Source organism: Equus quagga, chromosome 22, assembly GCF_021613505.1.
Source record: "Equus quagga isolate Etosha38 chromosome 22, UCLA_HA_Equagga_1.0, whole genome shotgun sequence".
Lineage (NCBI taxonomy): Eukaryota > Metazoa > Chordata > Mammalia > Perissodactyla > Equidae > Equus > Equus quagga.
In genome coordinates, this window is record NC_060288.1 from 35,157,681 (window position 1) to 35,182,509 (window position 24,829).

Genomic DNA, 24,829 nt, shown 5'->3' on the forward strand with positions numbered 1-24,829 from the left:
TGATGATTAGAGTGTGTATAATGTGTAAGGGGGTGAATGGGAGAACAGCAGATTTGTATAGAAAGACCCAATATTCAGGTGGATGTACTCATTCTGAGATGGCGACTGGATGTTGAATGAGTGTCAAGGAGGAACTTAGATAGATGAGCTGGTGTTCTGGGAAGGAAGTCCAGGCTGATGACATGGATTGGCTTCATCAGCATATAGGTGGCATTTAAAGTGATGAGACTGGATGAGCTCCGAGAGAGCGAGGAGAGTGGGGAAGACTTGGTCCAGGGACTGAGGCTGGGTCAGTGATAACGCTGATACTGGCAGAATGCAACAAGCACTTGAAGACATTAGTGCTCAGTGATGTTTGGTGGACTTTTAGTAGAGTAAGGAAACAAAACTAATTCACAACACAAGTCACATATTAACTAAACTGTTCATTTACATATAACGTTGAGGAAATAGAACCTATCTCAATGACATTGTGTTGGTCCCTCCCCCAATTCTTCATGACTTTTTTTGACCCAGATCTCGACATCAGCACACGAATCTACATCAGGAAACATTTTAAGATGTCTTCTTCCAACAGTTCTCCTTGCTTTTCTTGTTAGGATCCTATGGGGGGGGGGGGTTATTGATGATCTCAACCAGTGTCCTTTTCATGATGATCAGTGATCTGATACTTGTTTTCCTGCCCTCAAAATGTGGTTGGTTTTAGTTGACATGCACACTGACTCATGTAATAATCCTCTTGCCCTCTTTGCTGTTTCTGTTGAAAGGTCTCGAGCCAAATGTGCAGGGTTCCTTTAGCACATGGCCTCGCTCTTGGATTCATCTCATCTACTTATTTTCAATTGGCTTGCAGTCTTCCAATATTTAACATGAATTTTCTTTTTAACTTGTTTTGCAATGTTTTGTCTAAGCCTTCCAAAATCTCTTTTGGGACTTAAGTATTGTATGAATAAATGAATACTGATTTACAGTTTGTCCCTGTATCACCCATATCGTACTGATTAGAATAGTATATATAAATCCTTTCACCAAAATTTGAGTCTAATTAGCAGAAATCAAAATGCTATTCACTTTAACCTTAGCACTGGTCAAATTAAATTTTTCAGTGGTCTCCAGCTATGTGTTCCATGGTTCAAAAAAGATAGTGAGAATTTGAAATTGGTTCAGAACTGAAGAAGATTACCCTGGCAAAAGTGAAAAAAACTTGCCATTCTGACAGCTAAAGAGGAAAATGAAAGATTAATCCAATGTCACGTATGCAACATCCATCTATGTATTTTCTCAACGTTCCCTGTGAGTCGTGCAATAAAGCTCTAACTCAGGCACGATGGAGACACGGCGATGGATACAGACAGTGCCTTCTTTCACGGGTTCACATTTGGCATCCTTGGGAGAGGACAGACATCCAGACAACCAGCCATGGTATAAAACCTAAGTTACTATGCACTCTACTGAAACTCAGATGGCGTGGGAACGCACAGAGATTCAGTGCTGCTTGAGGGAATCTGCAAGACCTTATAGAGCAGGCGGCGTTTGAGACAAAACTTGATGGATAAGAAACAGAGGAAAATAAGGTTAGAGGGTGAGGTGAGCCCAGGTGATGAAAGGTCTTCGATGACATTCTGTGGAGGGTAAATTTATTCTCGAGGTCTAAGAGAAGACGGACAGTGAATATTTTTAGACAAGAAGTGGCATGACTCAAACTGTGCTTTAGGAAAGCAGCCGAAACCCTAGAGGTAAAGATAGTTTGAGTAGAGAAGGAACTGCTTAGTAAAAGAGGTAAGAGAAAATAGATGTGGGTTTAACTCAGGCACTGGCTCTTATCAGCTTTGCAACTTCTTACTCTCACACATCCCTAGTTTTTTATGTGTAAAATTAAAATAATAATCAGCATGGGGGCAAATTTACTAATTAAATTATGACAAAGTATATAAAAGGGGCTGACACTTGGATAGTCTTTATTCTGGGTTAACTATTATTTTCCATCATCATCATCACCACCATCATTGCTTTTTAGAGAGTAGGGGATCAATTAAGACGCTATTGCTCTCATCCAGCAAAGAAATAATAAATCCAAAATCTAGTAAAACTGTGAAACATATATACATTGAACTTATTTTATCTTTGCCAAAAATTGAAAGGCAGGTGTTTATATCCCCAAGTTACACGTGAGGAATCTGAAGCTCAGGCTAATTGCACACTTGGTGACAAATAGGTTAGGGATGTGATGTCGAGGAGAGAGTGACAGAGCTCCTGTAGGTGCTTTGAGCACTCACAAGTGTTAGTACAGTGCACCTGGATGAGCAGCTGTCACAGGCCCTTATAGACCAAACGTTCATTCAATATTTATTTATTTACTTACTTTTTTTTTTTTTTGCTGAGGAAGATTTGTGCTGAGCTGCCATCTGTGCCAATCTTCCTCTATTTTTCAGTATGTGGGCCACCAGCATAGCACGGCCACTAACAGTGTGGTATAGGTCCTGGCCCGGGAACTGAACACAGGCCACCAAAGCAGAGCACGCTGAACTTAACCACAAGGCAACTGAGACTGGCCCTCACTTGATATTTATTGAATAAATTTTCTATTTAATATATTCTCCCTTCCAAGAATGCAGGGAGAAAAGGAAACATTCATTTACAGTTTCAGGTGCTCACATAGTCATCCTGGTATCAACTGTCTAGATTTGGAGTTGAATGGAGGAGTCAGATACTGGTACTAGACGCTCCTCTTTAGATTCATTAACTGATGGGATGTGGTCTCACCAGCCTGGAATCAGATAAATGCTGTAATTGCTGAAGGCCAGTAGATCTTACATGGCGTGTTGAGTTGCCTTTCGTCTATTTTTATCGTATTCATATCTGGGTCAGATCAGAGTTGTGGCACCTTCAAGAGTGGGTAAACAAGGACAGGGAGCAGAAAAGTGAGAATATACTGAGGGGCTGGCCTGGTGGTGCAGTGGTTAAATTCGAACATTCTGCTTCAGCAGCCAGGGGTTCACGGTTCAGATCCCGGGTGTGGGTCATGCTGTGGAAAGCGTCCCACATATAAAGTAGAGGAAGATGGGCACAGATGTTAGCTCAGGACCAGCCTTCCTCAGCAAAAAAGGAGGAGGATTGGTGGCAGATGTTAGCTCAGGGCTAATCTTCCTCAAAAAAAAAAAAAAAAAAGAATAGACTGAATTTATTCCCAGGAAAGAGTTCCCAGAGTATTTCTGGAAATAGAAGAAACAAGTGATGCTGTGCTTTTAATCATATACTCTAAGCCACTGAAGCCAACATTCGGTTCAGTTCTGCTTTTCCTTGGGTCATCAGGGGCTGTTCCTCTCACTTCCCCACCCCTGCTGTGTCCTCTTGGGGCTTTGCGGGATGGCTGTCTCTGAGTCCCTTCCCCTCCAGCTCTCTGGGGCTTTGGGGGCTGTGTTTCTGCCCAGATAGGGTTATTCAGTCATGCAAATGGGCAGAAATGTAGAAACTCAGAGCTGTCGAGTGTTGGGAAGTTTGTGAATTGGCGTGGCCCTACCTGCTGAGATCCTCCAGCGACACGGAAAGAGAACTTCATCTCCTCCGTGCATTTTGAAGGAGAACTCTCCTTTCAAGCTCCTTGTGTGGAGTCTGAAGCAACGCAGCCTGAATTTCAGCGTGTTCTTCTTTGTCTGCAATCGGTGTGAGCGACTGCGGATGAGGGAGAACACCTGAAGGCAGGCCTCCAGCAGCACACGCAGCCGAGGGCTGGCACCTGGACACAAGGCAACACTCACTCGAGGGATCCAAACACAGTTTCCAAGCCTGGAGGAAGCTGTTCCTGAAATGCTTGTGCCTTCTCTTTCTTTTTTTCCAAAATGTACCAAGCCATAACTCCACATGTTGGATACTTTTCTTTTGTTTCACAATTTGGATAGAATCTTCTAAGATCCAGAGAATATACTATCCTCTCGGTCCAGTGACTACACAGACACACACATAAAATGAACACACGCTGCTGCCGGAATTAACAACCACAGGTGACATTTCTGTTTACCTGCCAGCAAATAGGAAATTTGCGTGGCACTCTGAAAACGATTAGTCGAGTCCAGGAAAATATTATTGAAACTCAAAACAGTGAATTATACCACAATTTGTGTTCTTCCTTTCTTAGATGAGTTGCTAAATATGTAACAGTCAAGAGAATATGAAGAATTGATACCAGTGTGGGTTTGGTGAGGGATAGGGAAGGGCAGCCGTCAGGGACAGTGGGTCAGAGTTTCATGAACCACGGATCAGAGGGTTTGGGAGGACCAGCCTGTAATGTCAGCAACAACATTCAAAACAATCCTTCCGGGCCCTTCAACGGCTGAGTTAATTAGGAGCCTTTTAATGCTTCCTATATCTCCTTGTATCAAGGGAAGGAAGCAGTGTGTGGCTATGTTATGGGGACTCCTAATACAGGGACACATCCTAATAAAGCGTATGCCAGGGCCTCAGGTAGTTTTCGATCTCGTCATAGAGATAGATATGGTAAAAGCTCTTTTTATTTATTTATTTATTTATTTATTTATTTATTTATTTTTGAGGAACATTAGCCCTGAGCTAACATCTGCTGCCAGTCCTCCTCTTTTTGCTGAGGAAGACTGGCCCTGAGCTAACATCCATGCCCATCTTCCTCTAGTTTATATGTGGGACGCCTACCACAGCATGGCTTGTCAAGTGGTGCCACGTCTGCACCCGGGATCCGAACCGGGGAACCCCAGGCTGCCAAAGCGGAATGTGTGTACTTCACTGCTGCGTCACGATGCCAGCCCCGCTAACAGCTCTATCGGAGCAGGAATGCAGTAATAACAAAACACAGAAACAAGCCACATGTGCTCAGAGTTCACGGAGAAGATGGCGGTGGAACTGGGTCTAAATAAAAGAGCTAACCAGTTCTAGTATAAATTGGTGGAGTTCCTTTGAAAGTCTTCTTCCCAAAACTTATTTTTTCTTTAAAAGGGCAATACATATATAATAAAAAAGAAATCTTGAAGAAGTGCATCCCTTTTGAAATTTTACTTCTGGGAATTGATCTTAAGGAAATAAATGCACTGATTCAAAAAATACTCCTCAGAATGTGGTTTATTATAAAATTTATCAAGGTATCAGAAATAATATGAAAGAGTATGCTAGGGCATTGGTTAAATAAGTAATGGCATATTCATGCAATGAGATAGCACATGAAATTCACAAATTATATGCATTAATGTGGAAAGAGTTATAATGCTCTCTTAAAGAGGAAAACCAGGTTCTTAAATAGTATATAAATAGGCACAGCATTTTTATATCTACCTACACGTATCTGTACAGGAAAAGACAGAGTATTAGATGCACTTTTGTGGCTAATTTTAATTCTCGTTATCTTTTTTTTTTCTTTTGGCTTATCTGTTATTTACTTATTGATTATGGAAGAAAAAATAGTCCAGGATGTCACTTTGAGCTGGCTCTCTCTGGAATATTCTTTTATGCCAGTGAATGCTTTTTAATTTAATATTTAATAGATATTTTTATCCAATTGGGTGCTATTTTCTTTTAACAAACTTTCAATTCTTCTGAAGAAGGTTATAACTAAAGACCACTGTTTGACAATAGTTTGTCTTGTTGCTGACTTACAAGGAAGAATCACAGGGAAGATTGAAATTGATTAGAATAATTGCCTTCAAACGGGTTAAGTCCCACCAGCGTCTCTGTGGATATTAAAGTTCACAGAAAAAATGGCATGAAGAAAAATATAAGTATTCTTTGTTTTTTATCAGTTTAACTCTATGACTATTAATAAGAAAAGTCTTATCTTTAATTACTTCCCTCAACTCTGCATATCCATATTCACTCTCTAACAAACCACAGCCACATGTGTCTAAGCGACACTCTGCTTCAGGTGCGGTGTGACCAGGCTGCCTAGGAAGCCACTGGCCTCTTTCACACTCTCTTCTCTCCCTCAACACATAACAGATCCTTGACAAGCAATGAGTGTAAGAAGGCTTGCCTTGGATAATGTGATATATATTTATACATATGCCTACATATAAACACACACACAATGTATATGCATAGATACATATATACAATGGAATATTACTCAGCCGTGAAAGCCATAGAACGAAGGAAATCTTGCCATTTGTTCCAACATGGAATTCCCTTGTGGAATTCCGTCTGCTGAACAGGCTGGACATAGTCTCACGATTTTCAGTATGCTTTGAGAGTTAAATGGCTCAAATAGGATAGTCAACCCTACCAGCAAACAGGAGCATCTAACGCGGAGGAGCGATAAAGACCAACACCCCTTATTTAGCTCAACGGAGACTGTCTTGAAGTTCTCCAGCAGCGAGTCCTCCCAGGGTCCTCAGCAGACTCACTTCGTGCTGATCTGACCTAATCTCCCACACTTTTTCAAGAAGCAGCCAGAATTCACATGCCAGGAGGAGGTTGGCTCAGTGGGCAAAGGGATTGTAAGTTGGGATGCGATTCGTCTTTGACCAGGCCCATAGTCCCACAGACTTGCCTTGATGTGCATATTAAAAATCTAAATGGCAATAAACTCAGTTTCCAACATTCCTTAAACAAACATGCCTGTCATGTACTGTATGTTAAATCTGAAGTCCACACCACAGGCTCAGTTCCTCCTCTGTAAAATGGGAGAAGGAATACCTACCTATTCTAAGTCAAACAAACAAACAAACAAACAAACAGCCTAGATGGATGAATGGCCACTGTCCATCTCCTCTCAGATCTTGAGATGGATGAACCTAGAGGGCATTATACTAACCAAAATAAGCCAGACACAAAAAGATAAATACTGGATGAAAGTGAAAGTGCAATACTGCTGATTCCTGTCTCTTACACTCCACACTGAACTTAAAGTCCTCTTGCTCTTTGTAGCAGGTTTCCATGTGTTCTGAGCCATTTAGACTTTCATATACTTTTTCTTATGCTGTCCTCTGTTCTCGTTCATTTCACAACCTTCAGAAAGGATTGGTTGGAACTGTATTTCCTAAATACGGTATATAATCAATGAAAGAAATTTCTAAACATGGTGTGACCTGAAAGAACGTTTCCCCTTGAAGTTCGGACATTGTGGATGTCCCAATCCCGTTTCATATGAGCTGCCACAATTTGGTCAGATGATTCACTGAGTGGGTTATTAAAGCAACTGCCCTGTTCAGTCATTGATTTTCACTTGGCCAAAGCCAAAGCATATGTCTCTGCCTTATCATAATTGGTCACTTTGTGGTTCTTGAAGCTAGCTACTGTCCTTCTTGAAGATTCCTTTTCCCCTTAATTTCTGGTCCATCAATTTTCCTACCTCACTGCTCACTCCTTGTCCATCATCTTTGAGGACACTTCTTCTTGACTCACCCTTAAACATCTGTATGCATACTGATCTCCCTTCTTCTCTGTCCATCCCCCTATCCTGAGTATTTATGCATCACTGTCTGCAGGGAGCCTTCTCTGCTGCCATCATCCTACTTTCTGATGAGACATCCCCTTCTGAGCAAGCGAGCTTTCTGGGGACACAGTTATACAGCTCTTCTCCTGTGGCACAGTCATCAGTTTATTTATGTGACTCTTCGTGTTAGTCAGCTGGGGCCGCCATAACAAAGTTCCACAGACTGAGGGGGCCTTCAACCACAGAAATGTATTGTCTCACAGATCTGGAGGCTGGAATTCTGAGATCACGGTGTAAGGAGGATTGCTCTCTTCCCAGGGTGCAAGGGGACAGTCTGTTCCAGGCCTTTCTCCTTGACTTGTAGATGGCCATGCATTCCCTGCGTCTTCACATGGTCTTCTCTCTGTGCGTCCTGTGTCCTAGTCTCCTCTTCTTATATGGACTCCTGTCCTACTGGATTAGGGCTCACCCTAATGACCTCATTTTGCTTTAATTACCTCTTTAAAGATTCTATCTCCAGCTGCAGTCACATTCTGAGATACTTGTGCTTAGAACTTCAACATATGAATCTGGGGGCCACATTTCAGCCCATAACACCCCTCAGTTAGGTTGACGGTAAACTGCATGAAGTCAGAGGCAAAGGCTTATTCAACTTTGTATTCCTGGTGTGTTTTAGCACAGCGTTTGGGACATAGAAGTTACTCAATACATTTGAAAAATTAATGAAGTAATATTCTCATCAATGTGAAATGGAAAATATTTGGAAACTTTTTAACATGATACATAGACAGATGTACTTACATGTATACCTACCTATATATTACATACATACAAATATATTCCAGTATATATCTTATATCATATGTATGATATAATAGTATGCAATTGTGTGTATATATGTGCATATATATATATGAATAATGTCAGCGAGCAATCGTCTTTCTCTACTTTCCAATCACGTCACGGCTAGGGATAGAAGTGGGTATCAGTACAAAATTGAAAGCTATTAAGATGGGGAAAGTAGGAAAAGATGCTTGGGGGGCCACCCACAGGGTCTAGTTCATAGTGGTGTGTGCAATTATTCACACAGAGGAGGCCCAGAGGCTCAGGTGAATTGGGTAAATGCCTGAAGTCACCAAGCTGGGACAGGGCATGACAGTCAGGTCAGGCTCACTCCAAAGTCTGTCTTTGAAATGACTATAGGGTCACAGAGATCTGCACATGAGGGAGGAAGAGTGGGTGGGCTTCCATTAGACAGCCCTAGCCGCTCCTTGGCCTCAATGCAGAGCCATGTGTGTGGGGAGCTTGCTTTCTCTGATGGCATGCGTGACGTAAGGACAACGACCACAGATCCTACCAGCTGGAGAAATAGCAGCCACAGGCAGGAACCCAAGGTTGCATGGACTTGTGTGAGGTGTGAGTGGGTTTGCAGTAGTTGGACTGTGATGGAGAGGCCTGGCTAAGGTTCAGAGGCATCAGGATCTCTGATGATCCCAGGTGTCAAAAGCTGCTGATCTTTTCACCTTGCACCCCCTGAGATAGCACCATGGACCGCCCAGTTACTACCATGGTAATTGTAGCAGGTAGTGGCAGTGTCTTACCAGCTGGTTGCATAAGGTATGTGTCATTATATGAAGCAACATAAGAAATTTGATTAAAAAAAAGAGACTCATTTCAGACTCTTGAAATGGGCTAGGATGAGACTAAGCTTTGCCAAAGATTAAGAGGGGAAATATTTTTTACAATGTCTTAAAAATATATATATTGCCAAAAATAATATCAAAGAGAAAGTGGTCAGTGATCCAGAAATCCAGTGTCATTTCACATTTTTTTTTATTGTCAGTCTTAGAGTGTTCACTGTGTGTATTTATTGTAGAAATCTATCTGTATATATTCTTTGTTTTAATAATCAAAAAGTGGTATTGATACTCATCCATGTCTAGCGCCAACTGTGGGTTGTTTTGAAAGTCCAGGTGATACAGGAGGCAGAGGACGTTTGTTCCCTGTTGGCAAACCTCAGACGCCTGTCGTCGCAGATAGTCATTCAACAACATACGGGGATATTGGATGGAGCAGAGGATTAGAAACACATGCTGGAGTTTTCGTTTTCCAAGTCACTGACTTAGATTGAGACTAGTTTTCTGCAACTGAGAGTTTTAATACCAGATATGACCTTGTGTCACATGTGAAGCAGGTCCTTTCCACAGGGAAAGGGCACATGCCAGTGATTTCTGGGTGGGGTGTGACAGCTCTCCAGTCAAGGAGAGGAAAAGGTGCACCCCTGGCGAAGCCACTTTCCATGTTGGCCTCGTTCCTCTGTCGCTCCGCTGGATGAGAGGCCCAAAGGACCTTCCGCTGAGAAATGCTGTCAGAGCCAGCTGTCTCTTGACTGTCTTATCCTATTACTCTTCTGTCTGAGCCGTTTCCCGGGCTTCATTCCGAGCAATTCCCTGACATTTAGTCCTTAAGCTTTAGAGCACGAGATTTGTCACATTCTCTCTCAAATGATTCTCTCTGCGTGAACTTTGGGTTAATTCCTAATGCCTGATTTGCTGAAGTCCTAGACATGTTCATGACCTGCTCTCAGATCCCTCTTGTCTGGATTGGTGTAGCCGCCCCTGACACAGGAAGGGTTAATAATCACTGGAAAAGGCTTGCCAACAAACTGTGACCCGGAGGTGAGAAGGCCGGTTAGCCAATGACTGGTAAGACCTCCAGGGGGGTGGGGGGGCAACCTAAGCCAGGCGGCAGCGCCCCGGGGCACAGATGGAGAAATGATATGGATATCGGTAGCAGGAGGGACCGTTGCCTAAAAGACCTTGCCTGCTCCGAGACAAAAATATAGGAGCACAGCAATAACATGATAATATCAAAACAGAGGCCAAGGGAGGGCTCCTTGAGAAATCACTAAGAATTCTTGGCATTCGCTAATTGCTTCATCCAGAACACCTGTGTATGTTTAACAGATGTAAGCTATGTATATATTGAAACGCTGGTTATAATAAACTCAGAGTGGCCATCAGCCCTCTCCGCATCTATCCTGATGTGTACATTGGATTGCGACACTGACAATTGGGATCTTTTGCCCCATGTCTAATAGGTTCTATCTTTGTCCCCCTGCTCCTTCCTTGACACCGACGACATTCTCACTGACTTGAGGCCGTATCACCACTTTCAGTTCCCTGGATACCAGATCTGACCCACTCAGCATTCACACCTGGCAGATTGTAACCTCATGGGAACAGTTGTGCATGTAATGATGGGAATGGTGTTCTCTTCATGATCTTAACTTTTGATAGTCTTAGAGTGCGCTGCTGTTTTGGCAGTTTACATCATGAGCAGAAATGCAAGCATATAGCCCATTTATTATGGATTTATTGAGACTGGTGTATGCAAACTACTGCAAAGGTAAGGGAAATTAATAAGGTGCCTGCTGTATCCTCAATGGGCTCACAGTTCCATTGGGGAAGGATAAGTCCAAGGTGTTGGAGAGGACACAACCAGAGAGGAACAATCTCATCTTCATGGTCAAGTCAGGCTTCCCTGAGAATGTGACACATCACCTGGTGTCTAAAGGATGGCCAGGAATCACTAGGCAAGGGAAGAGGAAGTGGGTGATGGGGAAGATGGGTGTGCTGGACCCCAAGCCAGAGAGCAAGCCTGTGTAAAGACCCTGAGCAAGGAAGGAGCATGAGGCTTTCAGTGGGGGCTGAAGGAAGCCAAGCATATCTGAGTGAAGAAAGCAAGGCGAGGGTGTTAGATGAGCATGCCACAGTCGGGGGAAGATGCAGGACTCCAGAGAATAGAAATTATTTTTGCAAAAAACACAGACTGTCTGAGGGTACAGGTGACAGCTGAAGTCATAAGAGTGGCTGAAATTACACAAGGGACGGATGTAGCTACTGGTGCCTACTAACGATAGAACTTTCCTAAGTGCCTCAAGGAAAGAAAGAGCCAGAGAGAGGAAAGTTCATATCCAGCAGAGAGAGGGCCTAGAGAGAGCTAATCATGAATGCTGTGACAAGTGAAAGAAAAGTCTCCTAGAAAGTATCAATTTTGATGAAAGCCAGAACTTTCTAACAGACAAGTCTTCTGTGGTATGCTTTTAAGTAGTCTATGGGTGTTTTTTTAGCTTTTCTGTTGTTTTTCCCAGAGGGTATATATATATATATATATATATATATATAAAATATATATATATGTATATAGGACTTTAGGATTAAATTTCTAGAAATATTTGTATATAAATGTGTAGCTATTGTATGTCTATCTGTAGCTATATGTGGATCTGTGTATATGTACACATACACACACTTATATGGCTCTTCTCTTCATGTTCTCCCAAGGTGAGAACTACCTTTTATTTCCATTGTTACTTTGTTCAATGTCCAAAATAAGATTTGGAATGGCAGTATAAACTCAATAAATGTTCATTAGACAGTTGATGTCATTATTAATGAGAATAACACTCAGTTAGAAATATGACATTTCAGGAGCCCTTTGTTTGATCAGATTATTCTATTTAATTTTGACAAAACAGAGATAAATGAAACACCACTCTGTTAATCATGTTGATTACATGTCCACAGGAGCACAGGAAAAACTAACACAACTTCTAGACGGCTTTCTTGCCCAGTTGACAAGCAGTCGGTCTCTTCGAAGTAATAGGTTTAGTAAATTCTTTAGTCTCCTTGGGGAGGCCGGGTAATTTACAGTCAGCGGGGATGGTATTAATGCTTTCCGGCTTCTTAGTCATCATCATTAAAGAGGTTTAACTACCAAGAGACCCCCCACAATTTATATGATGATTTTCTAAAGACATAAGTAATCTGGCTTAACGTCAGAGAAGTACTCAAACGGAGCTCTCTTAAAAGACTTTAGCATTTCCAAGTGCATTTTAGAAAATTATCTTGACAAGTTGACTCTCTATTTTCAAGTTACATAAGTAAAATGAATGAGTCAGAGACACGGGGCTATAATGTTTGAGGAGAACAATGTGCTCAGCCCCCTTATATCACATATGAGAAAAGGGAGGCTGAGGGAGTTTAGGTGAAAAAAGAAGTTATAATGTGTTATAAATAGAATCCTAAAATTTATGTTAAAACTATTTGGAGAAAGTGGAACAGACTGGCCTATTCTGTTTCGGCTCAAAGAAAGCCATCCTAACTTTAAGTATCCCATGAGTGCTACAGTTATTTTCACTGTTGGCAGAGGCAAAACCTTGTTGAATCCTTGGAAAGAAATGAATTTGCCAATGGATTAAATTGCTTATTTGGCGTTCTTGACAAAGGAAAAAAAAGGGAGAACTACCAATTCTTTTAGCCACCTCTACAGGGCCTGCTCAGCATCCTCCCTGTCCAGCTTTATGAGTTTGAGATGCTCCGGAAAGGAAATGAGGCTAACATTCCCTCAGAAAGACCCTCTCTCTGCCAGTGACATTGAGGGGTTCCTTTTTCTCACCATCATCCTTTATTTTTTAAAGCCAGAGATCTTTGTTTCACTTGATTTCATGAGGTAATTGTCCTTCATTTCTATATGTTTAGGATAAAAAATGGTGAGTATATTGTAAGCTAACAGACAAAGACATTTGTTGACACCTGCCATTATTTCTTCTTTTCTCTTTAAAATGTTTCTACTTTGTATCTTATGCGCACTCTTCATACCTATTCCCCACAATTGCTCCATAATTTACCTCTCACTTCCAAAACTACTTATTTATTAGAAAACAAAATCCTGCAAACTTAAAAGAACTATAGCTAAGAAGTGTAAAGGGCTCCTAGGAGACGTCACTCCCACAATGATAGTTCAGTCATTGATAATTATAGGCAGGGCTTAAACTGAACTGCTTCTCTAAGATTATTCGTAGGACCAGAGTGATGACATGTTCTTCCACGTGTCCTCTCTCTCAGGACTGTTTTAGAATAGAAGGTAGGGTAAACAAATTAAAAGGTTGTATTCGTTTTCCATTGCTGCCGTAACAAATTAACCCAAACCTGATGGCTTAAACCAACACGTATTTATTATCATATGGCTCTAATGGTTATAAATCTCACACAGATTTTGCTGGAGTAGAATCAATGTGCCAGCAGGGCTATCTTCCCTTCTGGAGGCTTAGAGATGAGTGCTTTTCTTTGTCTCTTCCAGCTTCTAGAGGCCACCTGCATTCCTTGGCTTGTGCGTGGCCCCTTACTGCATCTTCAAGGTCAGCAAACCACGGGTGGAGTTCTCACATGAATCACTCTGACCCTATTTCACAGTGACATCTCCCTCTGACTCTCTCTTCTGCCTCTCTTTTCTACTTTTAGCATCTTTTTGATTACATTGGGCCACCCTATAACGCAGGAGTATCTCCCCATCTCAAGGTCTGTAACTTCATCACGTCTTCAAAGTCCCCTTTAGCCATATAAGCTGACGCAGTCACAGGTTCTGGGGGATTAGGATGTAGACACATTTGGGAGCCTTTAGTCTGCTTACCACAAAGGTATTCAGTTGAGTTCTTTCCCTGTAAATCATATCTGAATCATCCAAGTTCTTAGTAAATCTACAATACAATCCATTGACTTGCATATTAGTCAGCTTTCTTTAAATTAGTTTGTAATGAAGGAATAATTGACTTTATAACATAATCTTTTCATTATATGACAGTTCTAAGCTTAGCCCCAGGCCTGCGGAAGGTGACAGGAAAACTCAAAATTCTAAGCATAGTCTTTATATAGAACAACTGCCTCCTCCTGGTACTCCCCAAAAAAGAGGATGTGGATATTTGTTTAATTCACACAGCCAGGTCAAGAAGTCCATGCACATTGGTCCACTCTGGAGTGTGACTCATTTGCTTGGCTTGACTCTAACCCTGGAAAATGAATTATATAATTATAACTAAGGCCTCACCTTTGACTCCTTATAAAAGGAATCTGTACAAGAGTTACATACTTTTTGAAACTTCAGTTACACTAGTTTTATATACATCATCTGATTATCTTCCTGCTCAGTACTTTTACAAATTGTCCCATATATACTAAAGCAGAGGTCAGTGAACTAGGGCCTACAGGCCACATTTGGCCCAGCAGCTAAGAATGGCTTTTATGTTGTTAAGTGGTTGGAAAAAAATCAAAAAGAAAATAATATTTTGTTACAGAGAAAAGTGATATGACATACAAACTTCAGTGTCCATAAGTAAAGTGTGATTGGAACACACCACCCCCATTCTGTGAATGTATTTGTAATACAAGGGCAGAGTTGAACAGTTGCAACAGAGAGCATGTGACTCATAAACCCTAAAATATTTCTGTCTAGCCCTTTACAGATGAAGCTCATTGACTAAAGAAAAGCTATCATTTTTGTGGGTAGGTGTTATTTACGCATATTGATAATGTTGATATGCAACTAAAAAGCAATTCCACCTAGATTTTGAGATTACAACCACTCCAAGAGAATCTAATTAAGAAAAAAAACATATTTTTAAAGCAATAATAAAATAAACATAGATTTCAGTTATAAAAATTTCAGTGAGTAAAGTGTAGGTAAGCTGGATAGACCATAGGTTTCCAAATAAAGAATTTGCTTCTCTCTTGGCCACTGTCTGTATTAGTCAAAGAGGAATGTGACCTATTGCAAATGGAATTTGTAATAATCTCACCAGGAAAAAAATCGAGGGGAGGGGAACCTTCAAACAAAATATTGGGATGATGAAATGTTCCTTGGAACCAGCCATATCTGACTTCACCAGTCAGTACGACATAAATCCAAGCAAATAGGCAGATCTGAGTGGTGTATTTCCTCTTACAGAAGATTATTTCAAACAGTGACATAAACACTGTTGCAATTGGTTACAGTCAAGGTTTGGCTTTTAACTCTAAACAGATACTGCACATTTTTAAATCTGAGAGTTGAAATTGAATACCCTGACATCGGAAAGCTTGACGACATATTTCATTTGATGCTGCTTTTCCTCCAGGTAATAGAGTAAGTAGGGAAACGCTCTACACAGGAACCCGTACCTGGCAAATCCCATGCATAGGATAAGGTTTCTAGCTGGATGGAGCAGCTACAGTGCTCACAGGCCAGCCCACAGAAGGCACCACAGGCTTCAGCTACAAGCCAATGGTTAGGCCCTTATAGATCATCTACACTAACAAGCATCATTTTGCAAATAGACTTGTCAGCTGACATGCAAAATAATTATACACTGCCTAGCCACATGTGAATAACATTAATGTGCGGGAGGAAGATTACACGTGCATCTGTATGATCGCATTCAACCTCTCAATGTCAGTGTTTTGAAGTCGAGTTTACCGACTGGAAAACTGAGATTCAGAAAAGATAACTCAACTATCCAGTGCCTCAGCCAGCACAAGTGGAGCCGACGCGTGGTCGGATGTCTGAGGCATCCCAGTTCAGTGATACTCATGTCAGTGGCCCAAACTGAATGCATTGCTGTACCCATAATGGGCATCGGAAGGCATTTTCTCCTTAGTGATGATACGAAGTTTTCAATAGCAGCAAGTAGATTGCTTGCTTTTTTTCTGAGAGCTAAACTATACATTGTAAAGCGGACTGGATATTTTAGCTTAACCAGATATTGATCATGTCTTATTTTTGAAAGATTTAATTGTGTTCAATGCACTACTTTACCAAACATGGGTCTATTCCATTTTGCATCTTTTTGACAGTCCTTGTCACCCATCTCATTAAGATTCCTCTTCCTCCCCTCAGTAGGAAAGGCCTGTGTTGTGAGTTCTGGAGATGGGACACTGGAAACACGGCATGGTATCAAGCATGAAATCAGTTTATCTGAGCCTGTTTCAGGTGAAACAGAATTGCTGAGTTTTCAAATAGTGAAAGGCAGAATTTATCATTTGTCTATTTCTTTTTCTTTTATAATTCATTGTGATTGAGATCCTGAGGAAAAGAAATGTGAGATCCAAGAATATCTTCTCATTCACCCATCACTAATAAAGAAGAATCAAAATATCCAGTATCTGTGAAAGCCTTGAGTCCATCAAAGATAGTAGAGCATTTTCATATATTACCTGAATCATTTTAAGGTGTAAAAGTGGCTAATAAATGACCTCTGTTTTAAGCATCTCAAAATAAAGACTGTTGGGAGTCCATTTTAGAAGCAGGTTTGGTAGAGGACATTCGCTCTGTTGGTTTACAAGGGAGATCTTCTCTTCCTCTTCTCTTCCAGGCTGACGGGCATGAACCTTCCTTCCCCAGTCATCAGCAGCAAGAACTGGTTACGACTCCATTTCACATCTGATAGCAACCATCGACGCAAAGGATTCAATGCTCAGTTTCAAGGTAAGAATGCTCCATCTTACAAGACAAAAAATAGCAGAAGACATTCTGGTCCTTTCCAACCTTGAAATTTTACGATTCTTTTGCTAAAGATGGAACAGGAGATATGAGCTTGAAAATACCTTCTATCTCTTATAGGAACAGTTAACATTGGAAATTCTATAGATGACAATTAGCAACTTATTAGTAAATCTTTATTACTGTGACAGGATGCAATATATTTTCTTATTTTTCTGTAATTATTTCTAAGTTATAATCAGTAAATACATATTAGCATTAATTTTAATTACTATGCAGCCAGTCGATAAATATCCACACTGATCTGGTTCTATTCTTTAACCATTTACTAAGAATCACTTTAGTCTCAAAATATATTCACACTGCATAAGTCCAATTACCTGATATGGTGATTTACACATAAGTGAGCCTTCAAACAAAAATGTTGGATTGTTCATAGCTGAGTAAAATGGAGTCTTGTCAGTAGTATTTAAAGTTGATTTTGAAACTTTCTCTTCCTATCTAATTTCTAATGTTTATACCTGGACAATATTGGATCATTTCCTGTATATTTCTAATAATCAATAATTCTTATCGATACCATGAAAAGAATTCAATCTATGAGGAGGTCCATTGAAAACGATTCCACTTGCATTTGCAAATAAAAATAGCATGACTATGTCGGAAAGTAAGATGCTTTCACAAGCAAATTTCTCCAGCTTCCCTCAAATCATGACCGTGAGAATGTCAGTTCAATTAAGGCAGCATTCCCTGAACACTTGTCACATGCCAGCCGGGACCTGAAAATGAGGAAATTATATACAAGCCCCATGCTCCAGAAACTAGTAGATCACAAATACAGTTTGTAAACAACTTCCTTGAAAGGCAGAACGCGAGGAGAAATCATACTGCCCCTGAGGGACATTGTAGTAAGGTTCCAACAAATCGTCTGAATGTCTCCCATCTAAAATACATTTTAAAACCCACAGTGCTTCCATTGTGTCCTTTTGGAGAAGACATGGAAAAACCAGAGTAATTTGCAAGGAATTCAGTACAGATGGTGCTGAGGAGGCACATGGTGGTGAGCAGGTTTTATGTGTCACCTGGCCCCTAGGCCACGTGACCCTCAGAGTAGATGCCTGACTTAGAATCCAGAGGCAATTTTGTTTCACCAAAATGTGTGCTATCCATCATCAGGAGTGTTGTCCATCTCACAGTTTCTTCTGATGCTGCCAGGAAGTTCTTGCCTTCATCCCCTTTGATTGCACATACACTGCTCTGAATGAAGTTTTACAGGAGTCCTGCCAGTTTATTTTCACTTATCCTGGGACCCAGGCAAGGCCGAATTTTCCTTTTTCATAACTGCCTTTATCTTTAAGGTCATATAGTCTAACTGTGATTAAAACAGAATAAGTGTGAGAAGGAGATGTTGGTGGGGGTGGGGCCACGTGGGAACATGGTGGGTGGGAGTGAGAAATACTGCATGCAGTCTCCTGGGAAATGATTCTGAGGTTTCTCTGGAGTGACCTGCATCAGTGGATAGATCTATCACTGATTTAACACAGTCATAAATCAATATTTAGAAAGCCAATTGACTGATCATAGAATTAGGCAGGTGGATCTACAGAGTTGTTTCTAAACGGTTGATTGATCTTCGCCAGGGGCTCGGATTAATTGATTGGCAGTGAGCTACAGAATAATGTCTAGGTGTCATCCCTCAAACTGATCAGTGTATTTGGCATCTGTATCAGTGATTGGAAGAAAGGTAAAAAATAGAATATCAAATTTGAAGATACTCCAAATTGATAAATATCAGAAACATACTGGTTGGCAGAAAATTGCAATAGCTTAGACATATTATCCACTTATTTTAAAAGTCTGTATATAATGAAAATCGATGAGTAGAAAAATTTTCACATATACCCAAAGAGATAAAAAGCTGCAAAAATATAAGGAGGGGTAAACTCAGCTTAACGGTAATATATTGAGAAATTCTTCAGACTGACTTTGAAGTTCATCTCCAAGATGAAATGGTGTGAGGGGCTGCCTTTTGTTTTCATCAGGACATAGGCCTTATTTCACAGGAGGCATCATGCCCAAAACCACATCTAAGCAGACTGTATGCGGAAGGTTGTGTTCAGTCCTGGATGTCACCTTTTGAGAATGAAACTGACCAAAAGGAGATCATCCAGGATGATGACAGAAACATTCAAAAGAGGACCTGAGGACATTTAGTAAATGCCAGGCAGGAAGGCATTACATTTATTTTTCTGGATCCAGAGGGCAGATCTGTCATCAATGAGTGGAAGCTACAGGTGCTTCCTGCTGATTCTAGAAGAAGCCTGAATGTGCCAGGAGGTAGGAGACTCTGTTATTACTATGTGCAGCCCTCTGGTGGTTTCTCTCCATGAGAAACTGCTTCTCTATCCAAGAGTGGGATGCCTGGATAGAAATTTATAACTTCTAAAAACAAAGAGTACACTTATTTTAACTTGGTGCTTTTCTTGGTCAAATAAACAACTACCACCATAAAATAGTCTTTCTTCTCTTTATGTTTTTAACTTTCTTCTCTACATTCTTTATTCTCTGAGTCTTACACTCTCTTCTTTGACATTTATCTCTTCAATCTTGCAATCAAGTTAGGCCAAAAGTAAGGTTGATTGACAAGTAAAACTGCTCTGTGGTTGCTGCATCTAAAACGCATTCACGGTTACAACAACATTGTGAACAAAAGAAGTGGCAACTGCGATTAAAGCCACTTGATATATTTGCAGCATCTTGTGTGTATACTGGGCTCCCGCGGAATGATAGATTCACGTCAGAGACATTATTCCTTTAAATCAGCTGAAAATAGAGCCCATTCTTTACATGCTGCCTCCATCATTAATTATAATTAAATAAGTGCCTTGTTACTGCAATCCATCATCTAGACATTTTCGATGTCTACAAGGTGAATTTTTTAAGACTTATTAATCTTGAACCATGAATGTCTCTTCCCTACTAAGTAGCCATATACATGTTAAGCTCCAGTTTTACATATGTTTACCTTGCTATTTATAAAAATACAACTACCACAAAGTGAAATTCCCATTGATTTCTGTCACTGATAAATCATTTTGAGTGTTTGTAATAAAGTCCCAGTTTATATAGAGAACAACCCTTCCCATAAATCAAGGGAAAACCTAACCATGGATTTCAGTCTTGTGTTTACACAAATAATTAGCTTTGTTTTTAGGAATAGTTCTATATAATTTCTGATTTTCCTTTTTATTTAAAATGAAGAACTTTATATAAGAAGAAGACTCTCATGTTGTTAAAAATGCATTTTGGATGAAATCTTCATCTTTTCAAATTTAAATTTGGGTAAAACTTATGCATTCCCCTTTCTCCAATGCTGACATTTCTGCAGTCTGAGATTCAACTGCAAAAGCTTTACTTAAGAGGTAAAAGACCTCCAGATGATAGTAATAGCAATAGTGATTACCTCTACCTGACAGCTAACAGACCTGGATCCTTGTGCCGATGCAGGTGTCTACCTCCCCCTTTAGAAGAGTAACTGCAGAATTATAAGGGCCATAATCGAGAACGTAGAAGGTGCTCAAACAATGTATGTTGAAGAAACGAAGGAAATGGCGGCTCATACTTTTCCCCAGGCTTCTCCCACCATTGATCTGCGGAACTAGTGAGAAACCCTGTAGGTGGCGCCTTTGCTCATTTCTATGGCAGTGGACACCATCTACTCTTCTGCTAAGGGGACTTTTCAGATAGGCAGGGACCAGTAAAATTTTCTTTCAACACAAATAAATTAGCAAAATCTAATCTTATAACCTCTAAGTAATTCTTAAAACCTCTAAACCTCTAAAAGGAAAATCAACTTTTAATAAATATAAATTTGCTCAAATCAGAAACACGTAACCTCTTTCCTAAACATATACTGTAACTTCTCTCAGAGCAAAAGATTCTTGTGAAGTGCCAACTCTGGTACTTTTAATAATTCGAGAAAGATGCCCATCTGTGTGTCCCAAGCTGCTGACTCTGGGCCTCGACTGTTTCATTAAGTACTTATCATTAGCCAATACCCTTTCTGCTTGACACGTTTTTCTGTCTTACTCTGTAAAATAAGAGTAAGAGTGGCTGCCTCACCACATCATTGTAGATAGCTAATAAAATGAAAAGGAAGTGTGGCCAGTGCTTTGTAAGCTGCTCCGAAGTGTGAGAACATTCCTCACGCGTGATGATCCTTCCTCATGCTCAGCATCTTCCTAACCCAAATTAACCAAAACACACCCTTTGATATTCCAAATTTTGAGAGGTATAAGAAAACTCTCGAAAATGGGCAGACTATTTTCTTCCACTGTTGGTAGAAATCTGAACGGGTGAAACCTCTTTGGAAAACTGCTTTATTGTAAACCTGAACGTAAACATTTCTAGAACCCAGCAATTCCACTGAAGGTGAGCACCCAACAGAAATAAGTACATGTGTGCAAGGAAAGACGTCTATAGAGAATGTCTATAGAAGCTTTATTTGTAGTTGTCAAATATTGGAAATAACCTAAATGTCAATTGACAGTAGAATAAATTAAGAAACTATGTACGTTCCTACAATGGAATACTAAACAAAATTGAGAAAAACATAATGACCTCTACCTACAACAACATGAGGGAATATCATACACATAATATTGAGTCAGAGAGGAGCCAGACACAAAAGCATGCCCACTGTGTGGTCCGTTTATATGAAATTCAGGGATCTGCAAAACTAGTTATTTACATGGGTGTTCATTACTAAAAAACAGTACTTTAATCTATGTGTGTATACATTTCAATTTTAAAAACGGTTTTTAGAAAAGTGGTCAGAACAATCCTCTTCCCCAAAAATGACGCGTTCTTTAAAGTTTTCTTACAAACAGGACCAGACAAAAATGCCTAGAGACCCCCCACTCAACGTCATGGTGCTCCTGAATGTCAGCATTGGAAGCAGCTCATCCCACACACAACGAAAGGGAGATGGCAGGTGGCATAGCCCACATCACACAGCCCGTAAACAGCGGAGCCAGGGCCTAAGCATATCTCTGCCCTCTCTCTTCAATGTCATCCTTAGCAACTCAATTTTCTCCACTAACTTGCTCTCCTGCTTCCACTATTTCCAATCGGAACATCTTTCTCTGAGGAGCAGTGATTATTTTTGTAAAATGGAAATCCCAATGAAAAACAGTGACACTTTAAAGCAGCTATAAGTTAGCGATGACTTTATCTATTTTCTCATAGTGCTTTATTCCAAGCAGAAAACTGGCAGGCCACTGGAGGGACAGGTGTGGTAACACTGATGGCAAGGGGTTGGTAGAAATAATGAATTTATAACATGAAGTATTAAATAATAGAATGAATAAATATATTCATGAGAGAATGAATATATATACCTATATACACATATGTATAACCAAAGGACAACAGGATGGAGATGAAAAGAAGTTAAAGAGATGTATATACAATTCTAAAGAGAAAGAAAATGAAAAAAAGGAACAAGGGAAATGGTTCACAGCATAGCTCCAGGCAGGCCTCAGCTAACAGGTATGAAGGCTGCCCTTGCCCATGTCACGTGGCACAGACACACTGAGAATTGAGGAACCCACGACACAGACACGCTGTCCACGGTGTTAATCCTGCCACCTTTCCTTCCATTGTGGGAGCTTTCACTGTGTGGTGTGAGAGGGAATGGGGATAGGAGGTCAAATACCTCAGTCCAAGTCCAGCAAGGAATGGAGAACTAGAGACACATGGCCCTGGAGTTAAGTTCCAGCCCTACTATATGGAAGCCTCAGTTTGCTGCTCTATAATCCAGGAATGGGAACAGTGATCACCTGTGGATGGAAGTGCAGATTAAAGAGATAATACCTGTGAAGCGTCCGGCACAGAGCCCAGAACAGGTTCCCATGCATCTCATCAACTCAGGTCTATAATCTCCATAGCAGAAAAATATCTGTGCTTCCCTGCTCTCTGTCTCACAGAGTCATTGTGAGAAATCCAGAGTGCTTTGCAGGACTTTTTTGCTTTTATTAACTTCCTGGAAATTCTCGGAGTAGTTTTTATTTCTCACTTGCTTCGTCTCTTATGCCCCCTCCACTCCTCTTCATTTACCCTATTTCACTGGTCCAAGTACAATGGACATTCACTGGACGCCAGCTCAAGTCATTTGAATTAAATTCCATTGAGTTCCCTTGTTACATATCTGCAATGTGGATGGCACTGTACCAGGAAGCACGGGGCCAAAAATGACAAGTCATGTTCCTGCCCCTGGAGTCCAGTGAAGAAGACAAGAAGACATGTCAACTGACAATTTTGATACAGTGTGGCTGAAGTTATGCACAAAATCCCATAGAATTACAAAGATGCACCTCAGCCGACTTGAAATGGAGCAGAAGCACCCCTGGATAAGGTTTCCTAGAGGAGAGAATGCTTGGTGTGTGTTCCGGTGGCCAGGAAGGAAGGAGGGGAGGTTCTGGGTAAAGAAAGGCATGAGCAGAGCTGGGGCAGCAGGACACACAAAGGTGTGTTCAGGCTGCTGCGAATACAACAGATAGTTCAATATTGTGAGGGAGACAGAGAAAGTGATGAGAAATAAAGCCGGGAAGCGATGGGCTGATCTTGGGAGGATTTTATGCTATCCTTAAAAACTTGACCACAATCATGGGTAAACAGTGAGGATCACCGGAGTGTTTGAGAAGAGAGGAAACAGACAGCAATGCACAGAGTTTTATTCCAAATGCTCCTGGGTGTTCCTCTTTGTTAGCTCGCAGATAGCACCTAGGGATGTCCTAGAAGGAAGGGCTGTGTTGTGGAACCTTCTGAGACACTGAACACAGGAACAATAATTGTCCCCAAGTAGTCATAGCTAAAGAAGAGGAAAAAATATTGCTAAGGTATATACATTTGCCCTAAAGAGGTCAAAGGCCCTTCAGTCTTAGACTTAGGCACAATCAAATTTAATGAATTAATATATTTGAAAGAGAATGTGTCCTTCAGAAGTGTTTGCATGTGTGTGTTTCGTGGTGATGGTGGTAGAAACTTGAAGAGTGGAGAACCTAATGGCAATCAATGGCAGTATGTCCTCTTCAGAGTCCAGTGAACCGGATGCTGCACAAGAGAGTGATATGAAGCTTGATGGCATGAATTCCCAGGCTCAGTAAGTAAGTAGTGGTCTGATTGTCACCCAGCTTCCTCATGAGAACACGTCAGGCAGATTGTGTTAAATAGCGCATTCAACCAATACTAGTGGTGTGCCCTCTGGGTGCCAGGAATTCCTCTATTTACAGTAATGGACAACAAAGGAAAGGCCCCTTCTCTCTGGAGTTGACATCCTAGATGAAGGAGAGAGAAATCAATCAGACAAGTCAAGAAGACCCAGCTGCAGAGTGGGAAACATTAGCTGGAGTGGTGAAGAAGGGCCCTTCTGAGGGAGTAACACTGGAGCTGACATCTGGATGACTTGTGGAGGTCAGGAAGGAGAACAGAGTAGGCAGAGAAAACAGTAAGTGCCAGTGTCCTGAGGGAGGAACCTTGAAGAACATGAAGAATGCTAACGTGTGGTAGGTGCAAGAGATGCATGAGGGGAGAATCCTGTGGGACTTTGTGGGGAGGTTGGAGGGATAGATTGGGTAGATTTATTTTAAGTCCTGGAAAACCTTGGGAATGTTTCAAGTGAGAGAGTGAAGTCATCTGATTCCTTTTCTGAGCACATCATTTGAGTTGGTCTGTAGAGAATGCCGTGTATAAACTACCATCCCCTCCACTCGATGATTTACGACATTCCTCCTAAACTAATAAATGATCATTGTGGTTCTTACAGCCTCTCTCCAATATTGGTTATTTAGTCCCACCTTGAGATATGGAATATGTTGTGGTGCTGGCACGTGGTTCTTCCTGGTCTACAAGGTTGAGGGCTCACCTGAACTGAGGTGATCAGCTGAAGTAATGCTCCCAGGGGTCCCCTGCCTTCAGGGCTGTTGCCCTGGCTCAAGTGACACAGAGCTCTAGTGCTCCCATTTCTCCAAACCACCTTTGACCAAAAAGCCTCACCTACCATCCAGTGTAATCTTAGGCTGACTGTGCAATGATGATGTAGACCCATCCTACTTACTTTTG

General features: G+C 41.0%; 1 protein-coding gene across 1 annotated transcript in view; it reads left to right on the forward strand.

Moving 5' to 3' along the window:
• Window positions 1–24,829, forward strand: part of CSMD1 (CUB and Sushi multiple domains 1) — a 1,825,670-nt gene that overhangs the window by 1,113,170 nt on the left and 687,671 nt on the right. Inside the window, exon 6 of the mRNA XM_046648453.1 lies at window positions 16,581–16,693. Coding sequence (XP_046504409.1) covers window positions 16,581–16,693 — 113 coding nt within the window. The remainder of the gene's footprint in view (window positions 1–16,580; window positions 16,694–24,829) is intronic.